This window comes from Myxine glutinosa, chromosome 11 (assembly GCF_964187855.1).
Source record: "Myxine glutinosa chromosome 11, kmMyxGlut1.1, whole genome shotgun sequence".
Lineage (NCBI taxonomy): Eukaryota > Metazoa > Chordata > Myxini > Myxiniformes > Myxinidae > Myxine > Myxine glutinosa.
The window spans coordinates 62,200,435-62,217,776 of NC_136271.1; the positions used below are offsets into that span (position 1 = coordinate 62,200,435).

A 17,342-nucleotide genomic window follows, 5' to 3' on the forward strand; every position below is an offset into this window, starting at 1 on the left:
TTTTTTTTATGGCCCACAGGGCCGACTAGTGTGGTTCACCTGTGGGGCATAGGTGCCCTGTGACCAAGGTCCGCCAGCAAGATCTTGGGCCTTCATGGCCGGTTCCAGCAGAGGGGCCATGCACCAACCCATGGGGTTCACAAGTGGTGCTCAACCACAGACATGTGGTCCATAAGGTGGTGCATCGATGCAGACAGCTGTGGTTGCGAGAGGTTCAGGCGCCCAATGGCGGACTCTCGCACGCTCCCCTCGGCGCCCAGCGGCGCACAGTCCTCGTGTGGGAGACAAAGGGGGGGGGGGGAGGGGGGAAGACAGGTGAGCGAGGGGTAAGGTCACAAGGGTACACATCAATAAAGGCAATGCAAGGCGAGGTGCGTATGGAGACGGAGCGGAGAAAAGCTCGTCCCTACCGTACGTCACCCCCCCCTGTCACCTACTCTACCCTTGCCTTTACCCCATCTTTACAACAATTTACACCTTTACAAATTCGTCACTACTGTCACGTCTTCCCCATATTTCCCCAATACCAAATTCGTCTGCACTCCCACTAACCAAAATTTGCCATCACCCAATTCATCATCAATCCTCATAAGGAGGAAGAGATGGAACATCAAGCACAATGTCACACCCACGTCATGATGCATCTCACATTCCAAACATTTGCACAATAAAATAAAAACATGGCATGGTGTGGTCATGTCACCTCAGGTGAGTGGATGCAGATGGTGCGAGGAGATCTTAATCCTAACTATCTTCTAAATGACATTAACACACTTTACACTACCCGAGGTCTTTCCCTGCCAATCCATTGGCCAACTTACACAATGGGTTCTAAAAACCAATTCCCATTGACCAAACTGTGGTGCTTCTCAATTTGGGGTCTCACTCCCCCGATTCATCTCCCGGTGCCCTTGCACAATTTCCGGACTGAGTCGTGTAGCTCTCCCAGCAGGTCTACCCACCTGCACACCTGCACCACTGTAGTTGCCACCCGAGCTTACTTAGCTCCTCACCCTAACCTATCTAATTGGGGAAGGCCCCTCCTGGCTCTGTCACCCCTTGGTGCCCTCTAGCACTGGGCTACCCGGGTCCGTCCTCCGGATCCTCGGGCCCCATCCACAACAACTACCGGCTCCCAGAGCCCACCTGCGGCCTCACCTGGCCGACATCCTAACAGTGGCGGAGTGTCAACCAACTACACACACTAACAGGCTGCACGCCCAGCCATTTCCACAACACTAATGCACCCATCCAAGTACCATTCTTCCACACGCACCACAGATGCCAATATCCAACCACAATTTACCTGTACCCTCTACCTAACTCTTACACTACCCTGCCCAGGTATTCGTGATGGGGTCCATCCTCCTTTCCCCCATCCACACCTTCGCACCATCCACTCCACTCCACAGTTTCCACCATACTCACTCCACGACCATCCATTCCAATACTCCATATATTCCACACTACCATTCTCCATTCACCTGCAGTTGCACACCTGTGCAATCACCCCTGGTGCCACCTGCACCCTCCTTCCTCCCTGGACCATTTGGTCAACACAATACACATCACCATCACTCACTCATACACTGCTCCATCCACCTGTCCAGTTGCACACCTGTGCAATCACACCTTTTAACCACACACACGGCATCATCTGAACTACCTGTTGCCCTGCTAACTTAGTGCTCCCCGTCTTCCCTTTAAACTAAGCACATACCACGTCATTATCATCCAAACTAATCTACCTGCGTCCCCACTACAGGTATCATTGTCACTACCTAACCTTAACGTTACCTAAGGTCATCTTCTCTAGATCCCTATCATTATCCTAACCCTCCCGGGCTAGTTTTCACTGCCAACCCCATAAACTCGTGCTCCTTTGCCCCCGTTGTGAGGGATGGCAGAGTTGCCATCCCACCACATCGGGTATCTCTCACTATAAATGTTGCTCTCCAAATTCCAACCAATCAAAAATTTTCTCTCCCAAAATTTCGAATCCAAAAACACAATCAGTATCATCATCATCACAGTCCGCTATATCCTAGCCTCGGTGCGTCATGACATCATTAAACTCTGCTTCGCAAAGCCGAGCAATGAATTCGGGTGGTTTGGTCGCCTGCAGGTTGAATCCGTCCGGCTTTTGGTTCAAGGGAGGTGGTTTGGTCAGGCCGAGATTCCACGCACCATCTCGGCGCGGCACCTCGCGGTCCCGGGCCCGATAGCTCAATCTCGCCCGGTCGGAATCCCGCCCCCGCCAGGGGGCTCCGGTCCGCTTCCTCCTACTCGCCCTTGAACCGGACCGGTCGCCTCGCCTGACAAGGCCCGGACTCGACCGTGCGGGGCGGGGCCAGGCCCGAATCGTGCGCAATGCCCCGAAGCAGGGCGACGCAGCATCGATCCGCACGAGGCTTCGCATCCAACAAAGCCAAAGGGCTCCGCGCACCGAGCGCCCGCTATCCGTCGCCCTAGTTGCTAACCCGGTCAACGTCGATGCTTCACTTGCATATGCGACCCGTTTCACACTCACAAAACCTGGCGTCTCGGCGCCTCCAGTGCATCCCACACACTCCGTCCATTCCACCAACGCACTCCCTGTTACACACCACACCTCGCGCACACTCCCTTAACACACCTCGCGCACCGTCTTGCGCACTCTCCCTCGTCGGTACGTACTCCGTACCACTCACCATGGGCGTGCACTCCTGCATCCACCCACTACCGCGCTCCGATGTGCTCTCTCGCACTCGTGCCACCACCAACTCAGGTGTGCTTTCTCGCACACCCTCGCCGTTCATCCCATACGTGCATCCTCGCACCCGCTCCACCACCAACTCACTCCTCGTGTCACACTCCGTACACCCCGACGTGCATTCTCGCTCGCACTCGGTTTCACTCCCACACTTTATAACACACCCACTCGCCGACGCACACTTTCCTCACACGCACGCCATTTCCACTCACACGGGACCCTTCACCAACGCCCGGGTGCCATATTGATCCCAATCGCGCGACAATTCTCTTGTCGCCAAACATCCTTCCACAAAATCTCCCCGCACAATACACAGCACGACTCACCTGGGGGATCCTTTTCTCCACGTGCACCTGCAAACTTCCATTTGGGTTAAGCACAGCATCGTGATGTGAGCAGGGACTTTGTACATAATCCATTTCTCCCTGCAATTCCCGGGCTACCTCAGTCGTCTCTTCAATTTTAATTCCCAGCACTTTTTCTTTATTCACCTTGACGACCGTTGGCTTTATTAAAATTCCCTCTTCTACCTCAACGATCGCCGGCTGCCCCATACCCCGGGTCGCAATCTCTATACCCGTCATTTTACCCGCGCTCTTCTCCACTTCACTCAACCCCAGTGCTCCTCGACCCGCGTTACCTCGTCGTGCACCCATGTGCTCCCCCCGCCCAACCTGCGGTCAACCTTCCTCTTGGCTTCCCTCACCTCATTAATTTATTTGGCTTGGCCAACCATGCCCCCCAGTTTGTCCCCTACTCCGCTTCCGAATCCCTTAAATTTGCTTCCGAGCCCCTCCAATTTGCTTCCGAGTCCCTCCAATTTGCTTCCGAGCCCCTCAAATTTATTTCCCATATTGTTTAACCCGTCTCTCAATTGGCCACCCATTTCTCTTCGCTCTCGGGTGGATTTATCACTTTGGGCATCCATTTTTGCCATCATTTGAATCATAAAGACTCGCATGTACTCTGGCATCTCGGGCTCGGCTGCTGCGACCACGGGCGCGGCTAAATTTGGTGCCGCTACAACCACGTGCGCGAGGGCGCCATTTTGCGCACCTGAAACCTCCTCAACCACTTCACCATTGTTCTCCTCCATTTCTTCCCTCTGGTCCTGGGTTACCCCTAACCCCTCTTCTAATGCCCCCACCGGCATCCCGCCACCTCGGCTATCCATGGCACGATGTTCAATTTAAGATTTTTATAAAACAAATTTCGGCCCACTCGTAATTTGAGCGCACGAAGTGCTTCAGGTCCGCATCTCACTCCTGGCACCAATTGTTACGGACCGCGGATAAGATGTTAATTGGCCGAGCGGATGGCGCTGCGGCCCGAACCGTTTTTACAATGACTAGACCCGATTCTGAACGTTGGCCAAATCGTGCCACAGATATTCAATTTGGAAAAGACAAAGACGACGCGGATGTGAAGAAGAAGAAGAAGAGGACAAAAAAAAAGGTTTTAAATACGATTATAATTTATTACTATTTACAGGACCAAAGAAACCAAGGAAGAAGGAAGGATAATAAAATAAAGACAGAAAGAGGGACGGACCAGAAGGACACAGTGAAAACTCTAGCTTACCTATTCAGTCTTAATTAATACCCCAGGACAAGAGACACAAAACAGACTACGAGCAAACTCACACGAGGGATGATGACAGGAATGACAGGAATGGCAGGAGGTGGGTGGCTGGAGGGGGGGGAAGGCACGGAGCTGGCTGGAGCTTGATCCCGCACGGGACGTCGGGCTGGACCTCGACGGCCGCCGATGCCACCGATCCTGTGGTGTGCGCGGGGCAACGGGTCGGAGCTGCTTGGTGGAGCCAACGCTGCTGGTGGGGGGTCTGGCGTGACGGGTTCTCTCTCTCCCTCTCTCACAAACTCACAGGACTCTCTTCAGGCTTGTCTGTGATGTGATCTCCTCCCTCCTCGACTTTCCTGGGGGCGTCTCCCGTGGGTTATATAAGCCCCACCCTTGACCCTTTTGCGAACCTCCCCCAAACGTTCTCTCTCCGCCCTCTAAAGCCAACCCCTCGTTCTGGGTTGGTCAGCAAGGGCTGGTTCACTCCTCCCCTCTATGACGAGGTGGAGACACGCCTTTCTTCCCCGACCTTACCTCGTGGCTAATGGTGGTTTTGGGGCGATTCGAGCTAGCCCCAGCCAAAGGGCAGCAATGGCGAATGAAGAAAACCACCCAAATGCAGTTGGCAATTGCAGCAAACCTGGCAGACCTGGCAAACCTGGCACTTTGAAGATGCCATGTCGGAGGGATCTACCTTATTTAATGCGGTGCAATGGAGTGTCAAATTAATGGAAGACAAGGCCTTACCCTACTACACAGAATAAGGAAATAACTGTCAACAAGGAGGAAATCTATTATTGGCTACGTGGGTGCTTGTGAAATAACTACGGGCACGACCTTTGACCTTTATACAACAACAAATGGAGGAAGGAGGGTCCACAATAAAACAATTTTAAAAAAACACAATCCTCATATCCACAACAATATATATATACAGCAATACCCCGTTTTACGCCATTTCGACCTACGTGAAATCCGACTTTACGCCACTCTTCTAGAGTAAATTTCAGTTCAGCGAACGTTATTATGTGCGACTTTACATCACTCCATCATAATAGGACGTGAAAAAAATTAATTTTTCCTTAAAAATATATTGAAAATAAATAAAATCGTACATAAATTAACAATAAAAGAAGCTAAAAAACAATTTAAAATACAATAAAAAGCACATTAAAAATATTTTTAAAATGTACGTACAGTATACTGTACATACGCGTAGCTGCTGGTTCTCATTCAAAACAAACAAAGGCGACGCCATATGCATTTTGTCCTGTGCTGCGGTCGCGTGCTTGCTTTGCCTTTCGCTGGTATTTTTGTGATTATTCCTTTACTGTGTAAAGGTTCCTTTACTGTGTAAAACAACCAACGTAACGTGGCGACGGCGAAACGACGACGATGCCGGCTCGGGCGACCGTCCGTGGCAGACGTCATGTCACGTCACCGTGCAGAGTGTTCAATGTCCGCGACGAGGTCAGGCCCCATGGCCCATGTGAAACGAACGACCGTGTCATGCCTCGAGCTGGGGTGCCTCGTCGGGCACCTCGCCGGCATCGACGAACCGATGGACGTGTTCATGTGCACATGTGCATGGATTTGCAAATGCCTGCCTGTACGTCGTCGTTTCTGCGTATATCGCATCGTCCAAAAAAAAAAGAAGCAAGCAACTTCGGCCGCTCGAGGAAAGACGGGGCACGCCTACGAATCAGAGGCGAGCGTCGATCCCTGGGGCGGCCGGGTTCACGGAACCCTGAGCTCGTTCGTTCGTCACAGACGACACGACACGACCACCGGTTAAACTGCTCGGACACGTTGGGTAAAGCACGCCGTGGTGAAGCGGGCCGCGGAGCCACTCGGCACACAAGCCTGCTTACGGTCGACACGTCCGTGCCGGTCACCCCGTTCAGGAGAAGACCCGACCAATAGAAAACAACGGAGGGACTCCCGACGGGGAGCAGCAAAGATTCAGGGTGAAGCCGCAGCCTCCTCCAGTTATTTACTCTAGTTTTATGGTGTTTGTCTTCATTTTAAGGCATTTTAAAGACATTACGCCCGGTTTACGTCAAAAACTGAGCTACGTCACGGCTTATGGAACTAATTAATGACGTAGGCCGGGGTATTGCTGTGTATATATATATATATATATATATTTTAACTTGACATGTTCTGACATATCAGAACAAATCTGGAGCCTCCCTTCTTTTTGTTTGTTGATCAGGATATTTTGGACCATCTTTGTGCATACCTTTATCATGTTGTTCTTCAGTTAAAATCAATTGAAGTCTCTGTTCCATAATCGATCTGACTGTCAATTGTTGGTCAGGTCGGACCAACAATCTCACCCTTTTGACATTTTCATCCATTTTGGCAATCGATTGGCGTCCCAACCGCACCCCCAGCTTCAACTTGTTGGGTGACCCCCTCCATCCGGACCAAATTCAGATCCTGGGGGGACAGGGCCTTCTCCATCGCTGCTCCCACCCTCTGGAACTCACTACCTCACACCATCAGAGACTCCTCCTCACTCACCACATTCAAAACATCACTAAAGACCCACCTGTTCAACACTGCATTCAACATTCAACCCACAGCATTTAACCCCTGACTATCTCTTCTCCTTCTCCCTCCTTTTGCTTTAAATATTTCCCTATTGATTCTTGTCTTTTTGCAATTGTTGTTTTCATGTATTGTTATGCATTGTTTTCCACTCTGTCAAAGCGCCTTTGGGCTTCTTGAAAAGCGCTATACAAAATAAATGAATTATATATATATATATATATATATATATATATATATATATATATATATATATATATATATATATATATATATATTCATTTCGAAGAATAAAAAATTGTGAACATTAAATTACCCTTCTAAATACCCATAATTCAAATGCAGAGTTGACCAAAAGTACCGATCACTATCTATGGACCTTGCTGCATGTTTACTAGATAGGCTGACATTTTTACAACTTTGAAATCAAACTCATACTGGTTTGGGTAGCAAGCTTCACCAAAGCAACCTTTCTTCCAGTTGCTACTTTGAACACCCGATCTAGGCTTTTTTAAATCGCCCTTTTCACAACTTTGTTGAACAGTATCATGTTGAATACTTTATATCAAACATCAGCAGCCAAGGCTATTGGGCATTGTTTTGAAAAGGTTAGGGACATGTGCTACTGTTTGTAAGCAGTATTGATGGGACAAAGGTATAGTTGGGGGAAGAATGAAAAGAAGGGCTGAAGTATTCCAAGATGTCTTTTTTGTTGGACACAAGTATATAGGCTCTCCATGGAGGTACTGGGGGATTTGTAATATCTGGTCACATAAACGTGCAAGTTACCAGGTTAAGAAGCGTTTTGTCCATGTGGCACATTTTTGTTTTAAACTTGCAGAATATTGTTAGGGTGATTATTAAAATGTAGCTTCACGTGGCTACCTCTGAGATGTTGGTGGATTATGGGTGCTCATACATGATTGGGTGATTTAACCGAAGCACTAAACTCAGCTCGTCGCTCAATGCTTTTAACTAGAACGGCACTCAGTAGAGCGCATACCTCCACCAGGCTGAAGTTTACGTTTTCTATCCCTCTGATGGGCTGGATCTGGATTCGGACCTGAACCAAAATCTAATCGGCTTGTTGATGTCACCTAACCATCTCGTCCCCCCCAAGTTTAGTCACAACTCGTCCATATTTTTTTTTAAATATCATGTTATATACAGTGCGTATAACAAAAAAGGTAATCCGAATTCAAGGACATGAATTCAAGGACAATATGCAAAGGTTATTTAGTTTGACAATTTACATGTGGTTTACCAATTATGAGGAGATCCTCAGCTTTCCATTGATGCCTTTCATGCATCATTGCTGTCACACATGACCGAGTACATGTTCATTGAAAATGACAAGTTCAAATCGCATTTTTACAAGTTTGGCTAATTGGTGCAAGACAGTTTTAAATGGACACATTACTTGTCGACTGCCAAGTTGATTATGTAAAATTGTTAAGCTGGTCTGGTAATCGTCGGTTGCGTCATCCTTTGTTTAAGATGGGTATTTCAGATGGGCCTGCAGTGTATGGGTTTAGAGACGGTCTGAGTCATTGAAAAGATGGTTGAACTTACGACTGAACAGCGGACCTTCGTGGTTACAACCTTTCACCAAACTGGAAGTTTGCAGCGAACTCGTGATGCGTTCAGGAAACGTTTCCCAGAACGGGAGCCTCCAGTAGCCAAAACCATCTGGGCGAATGTTAGAAAATACCAAGAGCATGGCACTAGCCTCAACCGCAACAAGGATAGTTCTGGTAGGAGGTGCACTGGGCGATCAGAAATGAACATTGCAGTAGTAAGGCAGCAAGTTTTGGAGCATCCTAGGGATACCAGCGCAAGACGAAATGGGACGGGATTGCCTTCGGCAACATTCATCCGAATCACAAGACTGCACCTCCACCAACATCCATATCGGATTCACATCCGGCGTCAACTTACGCCAGAGGATTTTGCCAGGAGGCTGGTGCTTGCCAGATGGTTGATAGCACGTTGCAAAGCAGATGTCAATTTCTTGCGGTATCTCATTATTGGCGACGAAGCTGCTTTCGCCATGGACGGCAAGGTCAATACCCATAATGTTCTTGAATATGCACCGACAGGACAACCCCCGGAATTTAATTTTGACATCAACGTGAATCGACAAAAGTGGACTGTTTGGTTGGGACTTTGTGGAAGTAGTCAGGTGATCGGACCATTTTTATTTCAGAGGAATGTCAATGGTAACAGGTATCTGCAGATGATCAATGATGAAGCTTTACCGCAGCTGGAGGAGAACTTTGAGCGACAGGTTCGTGGTGTCTTCAGATATTTCTGGTGGGCCCAAGACGGCGCCCCAGCACATCGTCTTATCGCTGTCCGAGATCGACTGAGGGAACTCTTTGGAGACCGAGTCATCACCCTCAACCATGCAGTGGAATGGCCGCCAAGATCACCTGACCTCACACCATGTGATTATTTCCTTTGGGGACAATTAAAGAACAAGGCGTTCGTAACTCTGCCCCGTGATCTTGACGAATTGCAGGGCCGTATTCGACATGAAGTGGATGCTTTGCGCAATGACCCGGCTATGGTGAGACGAGCAGTTCAGGGCATGCTCCGCTGCTGTGAGCTTTGTGTTTAAAGGGGAGGTGGACATGTTGAAGGTGTGGGTGCATAAAGGCCAATCATTCCTGAGAAAAGTTCACATCTGACGTTCATTTTGCACCAATTATCCAGACTTGCATCGATTAGCCAAACTTGTAAAAATGCGATTTGAATTTGTCATTTTCAATGAACATGTACTCGGTCATGTGTGACAGCAATGATGCATGGAAGGTATCAATGGAAAGCTGAGGATCTCCTCTTGATTAGTAAACCACATGTAAATTGTCAAAATAAATAACCTTTGCATATTAACCCCTTGAATTCGGATTACCTTTTTTTTAATACGCACTGTATATCACTTTTCACCTGATCTTTTGATGGGGAAGAATCACTTGAAAAATTAAATAACCCTCGTATCTGAATCCATGTTCAGATCTTCACCAACATCGGATTGATTTGGTCTTGTCATACACACAACCTGTACACCAAGTTTCCTCCCAATCTGTACCTTGCATTTTGAGATATCGTGCTATGTATTGGTTTTATTCATATCCCTCAATGGTTATTCAAAAATTCTCTGATCTGGATCCGGATTCGAATCTTCATTAAAATTGAATAATCACAGTCACATATGCAACCTCTCCCCCAAGTTTCGTCCGAATCCGGCCACAACTTTTTGAGATATCCCGCTATATGTCGGTTTTGGCACTATCTCCCAATGGTGAAGAATCACTAAAAATTATGCATGCTGGATCCGGATCCGCATCTTCACCAAAATCGAATCATTTTGTCCTCGTCGCATACACTACCTGTCTGCCAAATTTTGTCCGAATCTGTCCACAATTTTTTGAGCTATCTTGTTCAAAGACAGACAGACAGGGGTGAAAGCACAACCTCCATGTAATGAAGGCAATGAAGCATCACTGTGATACCTGGCTTTATTCTTTTTTGGAGTTTCCATGTACGGCCTTTTTGTATGTGATTCACTGAAAGCTGGACACACCGAGCTGTAATTGATGAAAATTAGAATTTTAAAAGAAATTTACATATGTACGGATTACTGTAGACTTTCATTTGGACAAAGTGAGAATTTTTTATCACCGCAAAATATTTAACATGAAGTCTTCACCATTTTGATAGGAAAAATAGCACTCAAGCATTGCGTTTTTGAATGAACAATTTCTTGCAATTTTTTATCAACATTTATGAAATGGACTTCATTTTAAAGGGAGTCTCTTACGTGGTGTTCCCACGTTTAAATCTCCAGCTTCGAGTAAATCTGTACCTGGTGATCACCTTGCCTGTTTAATATATGCCGAAGAGCTGCAGTGGAAAATTGTTTGACATGAATGCAACGACTGAATTGCTATAATTAACCCGATGGTAAGTACGTAGTCTGCTTGTACATCAAGCGTACAATAAAGCTGATTTTGTGAAGATGAAACATTTTCTGAATCTGAGTATTTATTTGATCTACAGGAGCAAGAAGACCCAAACAAGATGGCGACCAGCTGGCCAGACTACTACATCAACCAGCTGAACAATATGGCAACTGTGAGTCTTGCATTTCTACAGGGTTAACAAAGCATGCAGGAAAAGACCATTCAGACCATCCATCTCACCTGTGCCAAATCCTTACCGGCACTTTTTATTCATTTTATTTTTATTTTTTGTATACAAGGTCGAGGCTCGTGGAAAAGCTAACATTAATCACAAAAAAAAAAATGGACACAACATATAATAAAGGGAGTGGGAGACAAAATGGGGATAGAGGGGGGGGGGAGCAACACAAGCACAACAACGGCAGAGAGCAGGGATATTGGGAGATCTGTGGGAGGGTGAGGGCTTGGGGGGAGGGGTATAAAATACATGGACACTGCTAGAACTTCCAGGAAAGAAGTCGGTATTTCAAGAAGGTGGATCTGAAGTGAATTAATGGGGGTAGAAAAGATCAAGCTTTTGTATGGGGGAAGACAAGAGATGGTGGTGAAGAGCTGTTTTAAAGACCTGGAGGGAGGAGTGGGATTGAATAGTGAGGGAGTTTGTTCCATAGGCGGGAGAAAAGAGGAATGAAAGAGTGAAGGTGAGCAGAGTCTTGATTTTGGCAGTTTTGCCACAAGAGGGTTGCTGGCAGATCTTGTGCGACCTGTAAGAATATTTGCAGGACAGAGCACAGACAGAGCTCGGGCAGCTAGGCCAGAGAGGAGGCTGGAGAAGACAAAGACCACCAACCTGCCTGCGGCGAGTGAGTGAAAGGCCCTCGGAGTTAGCTTCATCGCGGGAGATTCCAATGATTCTGAAAGCTTTGGTTTCAACAGCGTGTAGCCGAACTAGGTGTGAGGCAGAGGCACCAGCCTATAGGGGAGAGCAGTATTCTATTGAGCTGTGGATGAAAGCCTTGTATGTGGTGATGAGCTCAGGTGTGCCAAGGAAGGACTTCGCACGACGGAGGATGCCCAGTCGGCGATTGGCTTCGGAGGTCTGCTTGGAAATGTGGTTTTCCCAGGAAAGATCATGTCAGGTAGTGAGACCCAAAAGCTTGAGTGACAGAAGTTATTGGAGAGGAATGTTCAGAAAGTACATGGGAGGGTTGTTCAGTCGGTCTTTTCGGAGAGACGTAGTGAGTGTGAGATTTGTCAGGATTGAAAGACATATTCCACTTGTTTGACCAGTCTGATTTTCTCCATGTCTGCAGAGAGAGAGGAGGCTGCAGACTGCCGATCTGATGGATGAGGTATGGAGCTGCAGGGAGTGGAGTTGTCAGCAAAGTGATAGAGAGGATTTTCCAGAGAGTCGTAGAGATCATTGATAAAGACCAGAAAAACACAGGGCCCAGAACACTGCCGTGGGGAACTCCAGCCTAAACAGGAAGGGGAGATGAGAGAAATCCAATCAGGGCCACACGTTGACTACAACCGAGAGGACATCCGCAAGCCATGAGTGGAGATTTCCATAGATACCATCGGAGGAGAGTTTGGTGAGCAGAGCGGGGTGCCAGACCATATCTAAGGCTCGTGATATGTCAAGGGAGACAGCTCTTATTTCCTTTTTGGCATTGAGGACCTCCATCCATTGTTGAGACAGCAGAAGCAGCCTGTCCAGAGTAGAATGACCTGGTCTGAATCCAAATTGATGATCCGAGATCAAGCCATTGGAGAAGATGGAGAGTTTGATTTCGGAAGCGATGATGGATTCCATGACATTGCTGATTATTGGGAGCAGGCTGTTTGATCTGTAGTTGCAAGGATCTGTTTTTGCACCTTTTTTGTGTAAAGTGGTGATGTTTGCTGATTTCCAAGCAGACGGCTGATGACCGTGAGCAAAAGAGAGGGTCAAGAGAACAGAGAGAGGGTGAGATAGAGCTGCAGAGCAGGATTTTAGGACCCATGGGCTAATGCCATCTGGTCCAGTTGCAGAATCAGATTCGAGGTTTGACAAAAACGTATTCACCTTGTCGGGAGAGAAGGACAGAGTCCAGGATCAGCTGGGTGTAACTGGGTAAGGTGGGTACAGAGAGAGAGATGGATTCGGGACACAAGATTTTGAGGCAAACACAGAGTTGAGGCATTCAGATTTTTCATGTGCGGTGTCAGTTGTGTAGCCGTTTGAGTTGAGGGAGGGGATGGAAGGGGAACAAACACCAGAAACGGATTTGACCAGACGCCACCTGGAAGTAATTGTTTTTGTTCCTTCTTTTAACACCCTCTAGACTTGTTTTCGTCATCGTACATTTTATAATATTGAAACCTCAGCTGAAAGGTTTGGAAATTGTGAGCACATCAATTGGACAGTATTACCATGAACTTCCAATCCAATACGTGAAAGCCATTCTGGATATAACTGACCATAAAATGTAGAAATATAAACCAAAAGACCTTGATACTAGAAAAGATGATTATCAAATTATGTGATCATGTAGGGGTAGAAATAATCAATATAAGGAAAGTACTACAACAAAAGATGTGGAGGAATCTTCGAGAAACTAAACAACAACATTAACTACCATGGGTTACATACACATTTCATCAATAAGAGTAGTAAATAACCATCTATGGACATAGAGGAATGGCTGAGAAGCACACTATGTAATTGTGAACATTTGGTATTTTATATTCGCATCAATATCGGTTTTCAGTCACATCAGAAGTTAAGTTTAGGCCATTCACATGTGAAACATGTAGTTGATGAATTTATTGTGCGAGCTATCTCATTCCGTTAAGTCGTGCCCGACTTCCGGTTACATTCATGATCAAATTTCTTCAAACATCTCTGTTCTGAACTGCTTCCTGAAGCTCTGGCAGAGTTTTGTTGCAGCCTTTACGCCATTCATCCAGTGTGTGTAAGCTCTTCCTCTTCTTTCCTCATCCATATCCAGCATGATTGATTTCTCCAAACTTTCGTTTTCTGCATGCATGATGTGTCCAAAGTAGGATGCTTTCTGTTTTGGAATCGGAGATTCTAATGTGGTGTAATTTCTTCAGGCACCGATTTGTTTATTCTTCTTGCAGTCCATTGAATGTTTTCTATTTGTCTCCAACCCCACGTTTCAAAACTGTCAATCTTCCTTCTTTCTTTCGTTCCTCTTTACTGTCCATGATTCGCATCCATACATTGCAACCGAAATACCAGAGCATTCACCAGCCTCCTCTTGGTTTGTATTGTCACATCTTTGTCTTTCCTGACTTTGCTGTTCTCCCCAATAATAACCGTCTATTGATTTCTCCTCCATATTCTCCACTCACTTCAATCTTGGAACCCAGGAAGATGAAGCTTTCCACTTTTCACAAATTGTAGTGTTTGCTAAACTTTGAACTTTGATGATGTGGTGTGAATAATCAAATTACTGCCAATTGTTTTTTCTCGTTGGTGTTCCTTTTATTTTTATTCTACATTGGTGTTCCTTTTATTGTCATTTTTTACCCTCGCCAGAGGAGAGGGTATTGCATTTGAGTGTTTGTATGTCCCTGTCTGTCTGTCTGTCTGGCTGGCTGTTTGTTTGTCTGTCTGGCTGTTTTTGTCTGCTCAGAATAAATACGATTTTCTCTGCAACCGTTAGTGAAAATTTCCTGTCAATCGGACCATCGGTGTGCCTCCTCCTGTAGAATTTTTAAAATTATTATGATGTCATAGGTCATGTGGTATGGGTGCCATCTTGGAAAAATCAAAACACTTTGCACCTCTGTCTCTGAAAGTGCTGCATTGAAAACATTGTGACATGGCTCATTGTAAAGAACTCTCCACGGGGAACAACATGTTAATGATGTCATAGGTGCCTCCATTATGACATCATAATACAAAAGTTCATCCGATCAAGATGAAATGTATTGAGCATCATCTATGGATAAATTGGTGGAGGGAAAAAATAATGATTACGTCATCAGTCACATGGTTCGGCCGCCATATTTGTTTTCACACAAAAGCCTTAAAAACCACTCAAAACACGTCCTGGCAAGGGTCTTCAATCACTGATTTCTCTTTCTTGTATTAGTTTTCATTTTATTGTAGTTTATATTTTATAATTTCCTGCCACCTTATTGCATTATTATATTTTATGTGTTAAATTCATCAACTGTAAAACTTACCTCAATTCGGCCTTTGGCCACGATGGAAGTTGAATTGAAATAAATATTTATTATTATTATCATTATGATCGGCTCCCAATCTGAAAATGTCGATCTTCTCAGATGACAATATTTTATTCTTTTTAGGTTGAAATAAAGACCAGTTTTTTTTTTTTGTTTTTTTTTTGTATACTGAATCTAGGCTCGTAAAAGAGCTAACATTTACTTCACAAACAAATCAACCAGACAAACAAAATATATAAAAAGAGGGAGCGGAAGACAAGATGGGGAGAGAAGGGGAAGCACACAAACACAACATTTGAGAGCAGGGAGATGTGTGGAAGAGAGAGGGCTTGGGGGGAGGAGGGGTGGGGCGTGGGAAAAGTATAAAACCCAAGGACACCAAGGACTTCCAGGACAGAAGTTGGTATTTCAAAAAAGCGGAATTGGGGTGAAATTAGCGGGGGTAGAAAAGATCAAGGTTTTGGATGGGGGAAGATAAGAGATGGTGGTGAACAGCTGTTTTAAAGACCTGGAGGGTGGAGTGGGATTGAAGAGAGTGAGGGAGTTTGTTCCAGAGGTGGGAGAAAAGAGGAATGAAGGAGTGAAGGTGAGCAGTAGTTTCATCAACATTTCACTTTTTTGACAACAGAGCGGTATAGTCAGCCCACCTTAGCCTTATGTTGTTGATGCGTCTTCTTCCAATCCTTATTCCAGCCTACATATCGTCCAAATTAAATTTTCTCATTTTGTACTCGATGTACAGATTTGAATTCATTTATGACCCTGAAGTTTTAAATTGAAAGCTATCATTTATTGTGCAGAAGCTGCTGCATCATAAACACATAATCATGGGTGATCTCAGAATAGTGAAAGATGCATGCATTTCTAACTCAACGTATCATACTGTAACGAATTTGAGAAGTGTAACGGTTTTGAGAAGGGTAACGGTTTTGAGAAGTGTAACAATTTTGGAGAAAGTGTAACGAATGTGAAAAGTATGGTTTTGTTGTGTGTAACACCCTCGTAATGTAAATAATGGTCGCAGCTGTCCTAGTTAATTCCATGAAACTTACACACAGGCCACGATATATCTTTTTAAATAGTTTATTTCCTTATTCTATGTAGGCTAAATATGTGTTTCCCACTAGATTGACTCTGCATTGCATCAAACGAAATAAAGCGTAGGCCCCTCCGATGATCCATGGCAGCTCAAGTGCCAGGGATTCCCCCACTTGAGCTTTCACAGCAACCGTTTATTGCAGTACTGAACTGATGAGCAAAGTGACGGCGCCTTACCTGCAGCTGCTGACCGGTTTTCGCCATTTGCGGCCATTACGAACAAGGGGAGTGGCTAGAGAAGACGGGTCGCCCCCCTCGTCATAGGGGGGGAGGAGTAAGGCGGCCCCGCTCATCCAACCCAGAACAAGGGGTTTGGCTAAGAGAGGGCGGAGCGGGAACCCCCGAGAAAGTGCGCGAAGGTTCGGTGAGAAAACCAATATAAGTCGCCGCGGGACGCACTCCACTCTCTTGCTCCTCTTGCTCTTGCGTCCTCCAAGCTCTTGCTTTGACCCCGTCCTCTTGCTTGCTGTCCCTCGTTGTTGCTGGGGAGAAGGAAGACGCCTGAACGAGCAGGTGTGTGCGAGCCATCGTGCGACCGGCTGCGCTGCAGCTAAGGGGGCAGCTAAGGGGCCGCAGGCCACGAACAGGACGCGCCAGGCAGCAATCGACGCTGGACCCTCCATTGCCTCCCAAAAACAACCATCCATCCTCAAGCCATACCTGCCTGCAATATCCCCCGTGTAAGTGTGAACGTCATCTGTCCTAATCGTTGTCCTGGGGTTAAGTAAATAGACTAGTATAAGCTAACGATGCACTGTGTGACTGCTTCTTCCAGTTCCATCCATTGCTTGTAAATAATTTTGATCGCTCCTTCCATTCGCTGAATATAACCGATTGCTCTCGTTGCTCTGGCTTGTGAAAATACATAATAAATCCTGTTATTCCTCCGTACTCTGTCTTCTTCTCTCTTCCTTCTCTTTCGGTCGCTTTAGAGGTTTCCCGATTGAATATCTGTGGTGCGATCTGGTCAACGTTGGGGGAGTCGGGCCAATTGGGGATCCTGTAACGGTCGCGGTGGACCATCCGCTCGGCCCAAAGTAACATCTAAACCGCGTCTGTAACAATTGGTGTCGAGGAGTGAGATACGAGGCCCGAACCAAATTTTTAAAACGTGTAGGAAAAGAAATTTTTGGTCGAAATTACGAGCTGCCGAAATTTTGTTTTATAAAACCCGAATTTTGAGATCGCGC

At 46.2% G+C, this 17,342-nt stretch overlaps 1 protein-coding gene across 4 annotated transcripts in view; it reads left to right on the forward strand.

Annotated features, from left to right (window-relative positions):
- Positions 1–17,342, forward strand: part of LOC137436717 (disheveled-associated activator of morphogenesis 2-like) — a 194,421-nt gene that overhangs the window by 55,120 nt on the left and 121,959 nt on the right. For all 4 annotated transcript variants that reach the window (XM_068130736.2, XM_068130734.2, XM_068130737.2 and 1 more), the window contains one exon: positions 10,949–11,023. In XM_068130736.2, the coding sequence (XP_067986837.2) occupies positions 10,949–11,023 (75 nt within the window). The remainder of the gene's footprint in view (positions 1–10,948; positions 11,024–17,342) is intronic.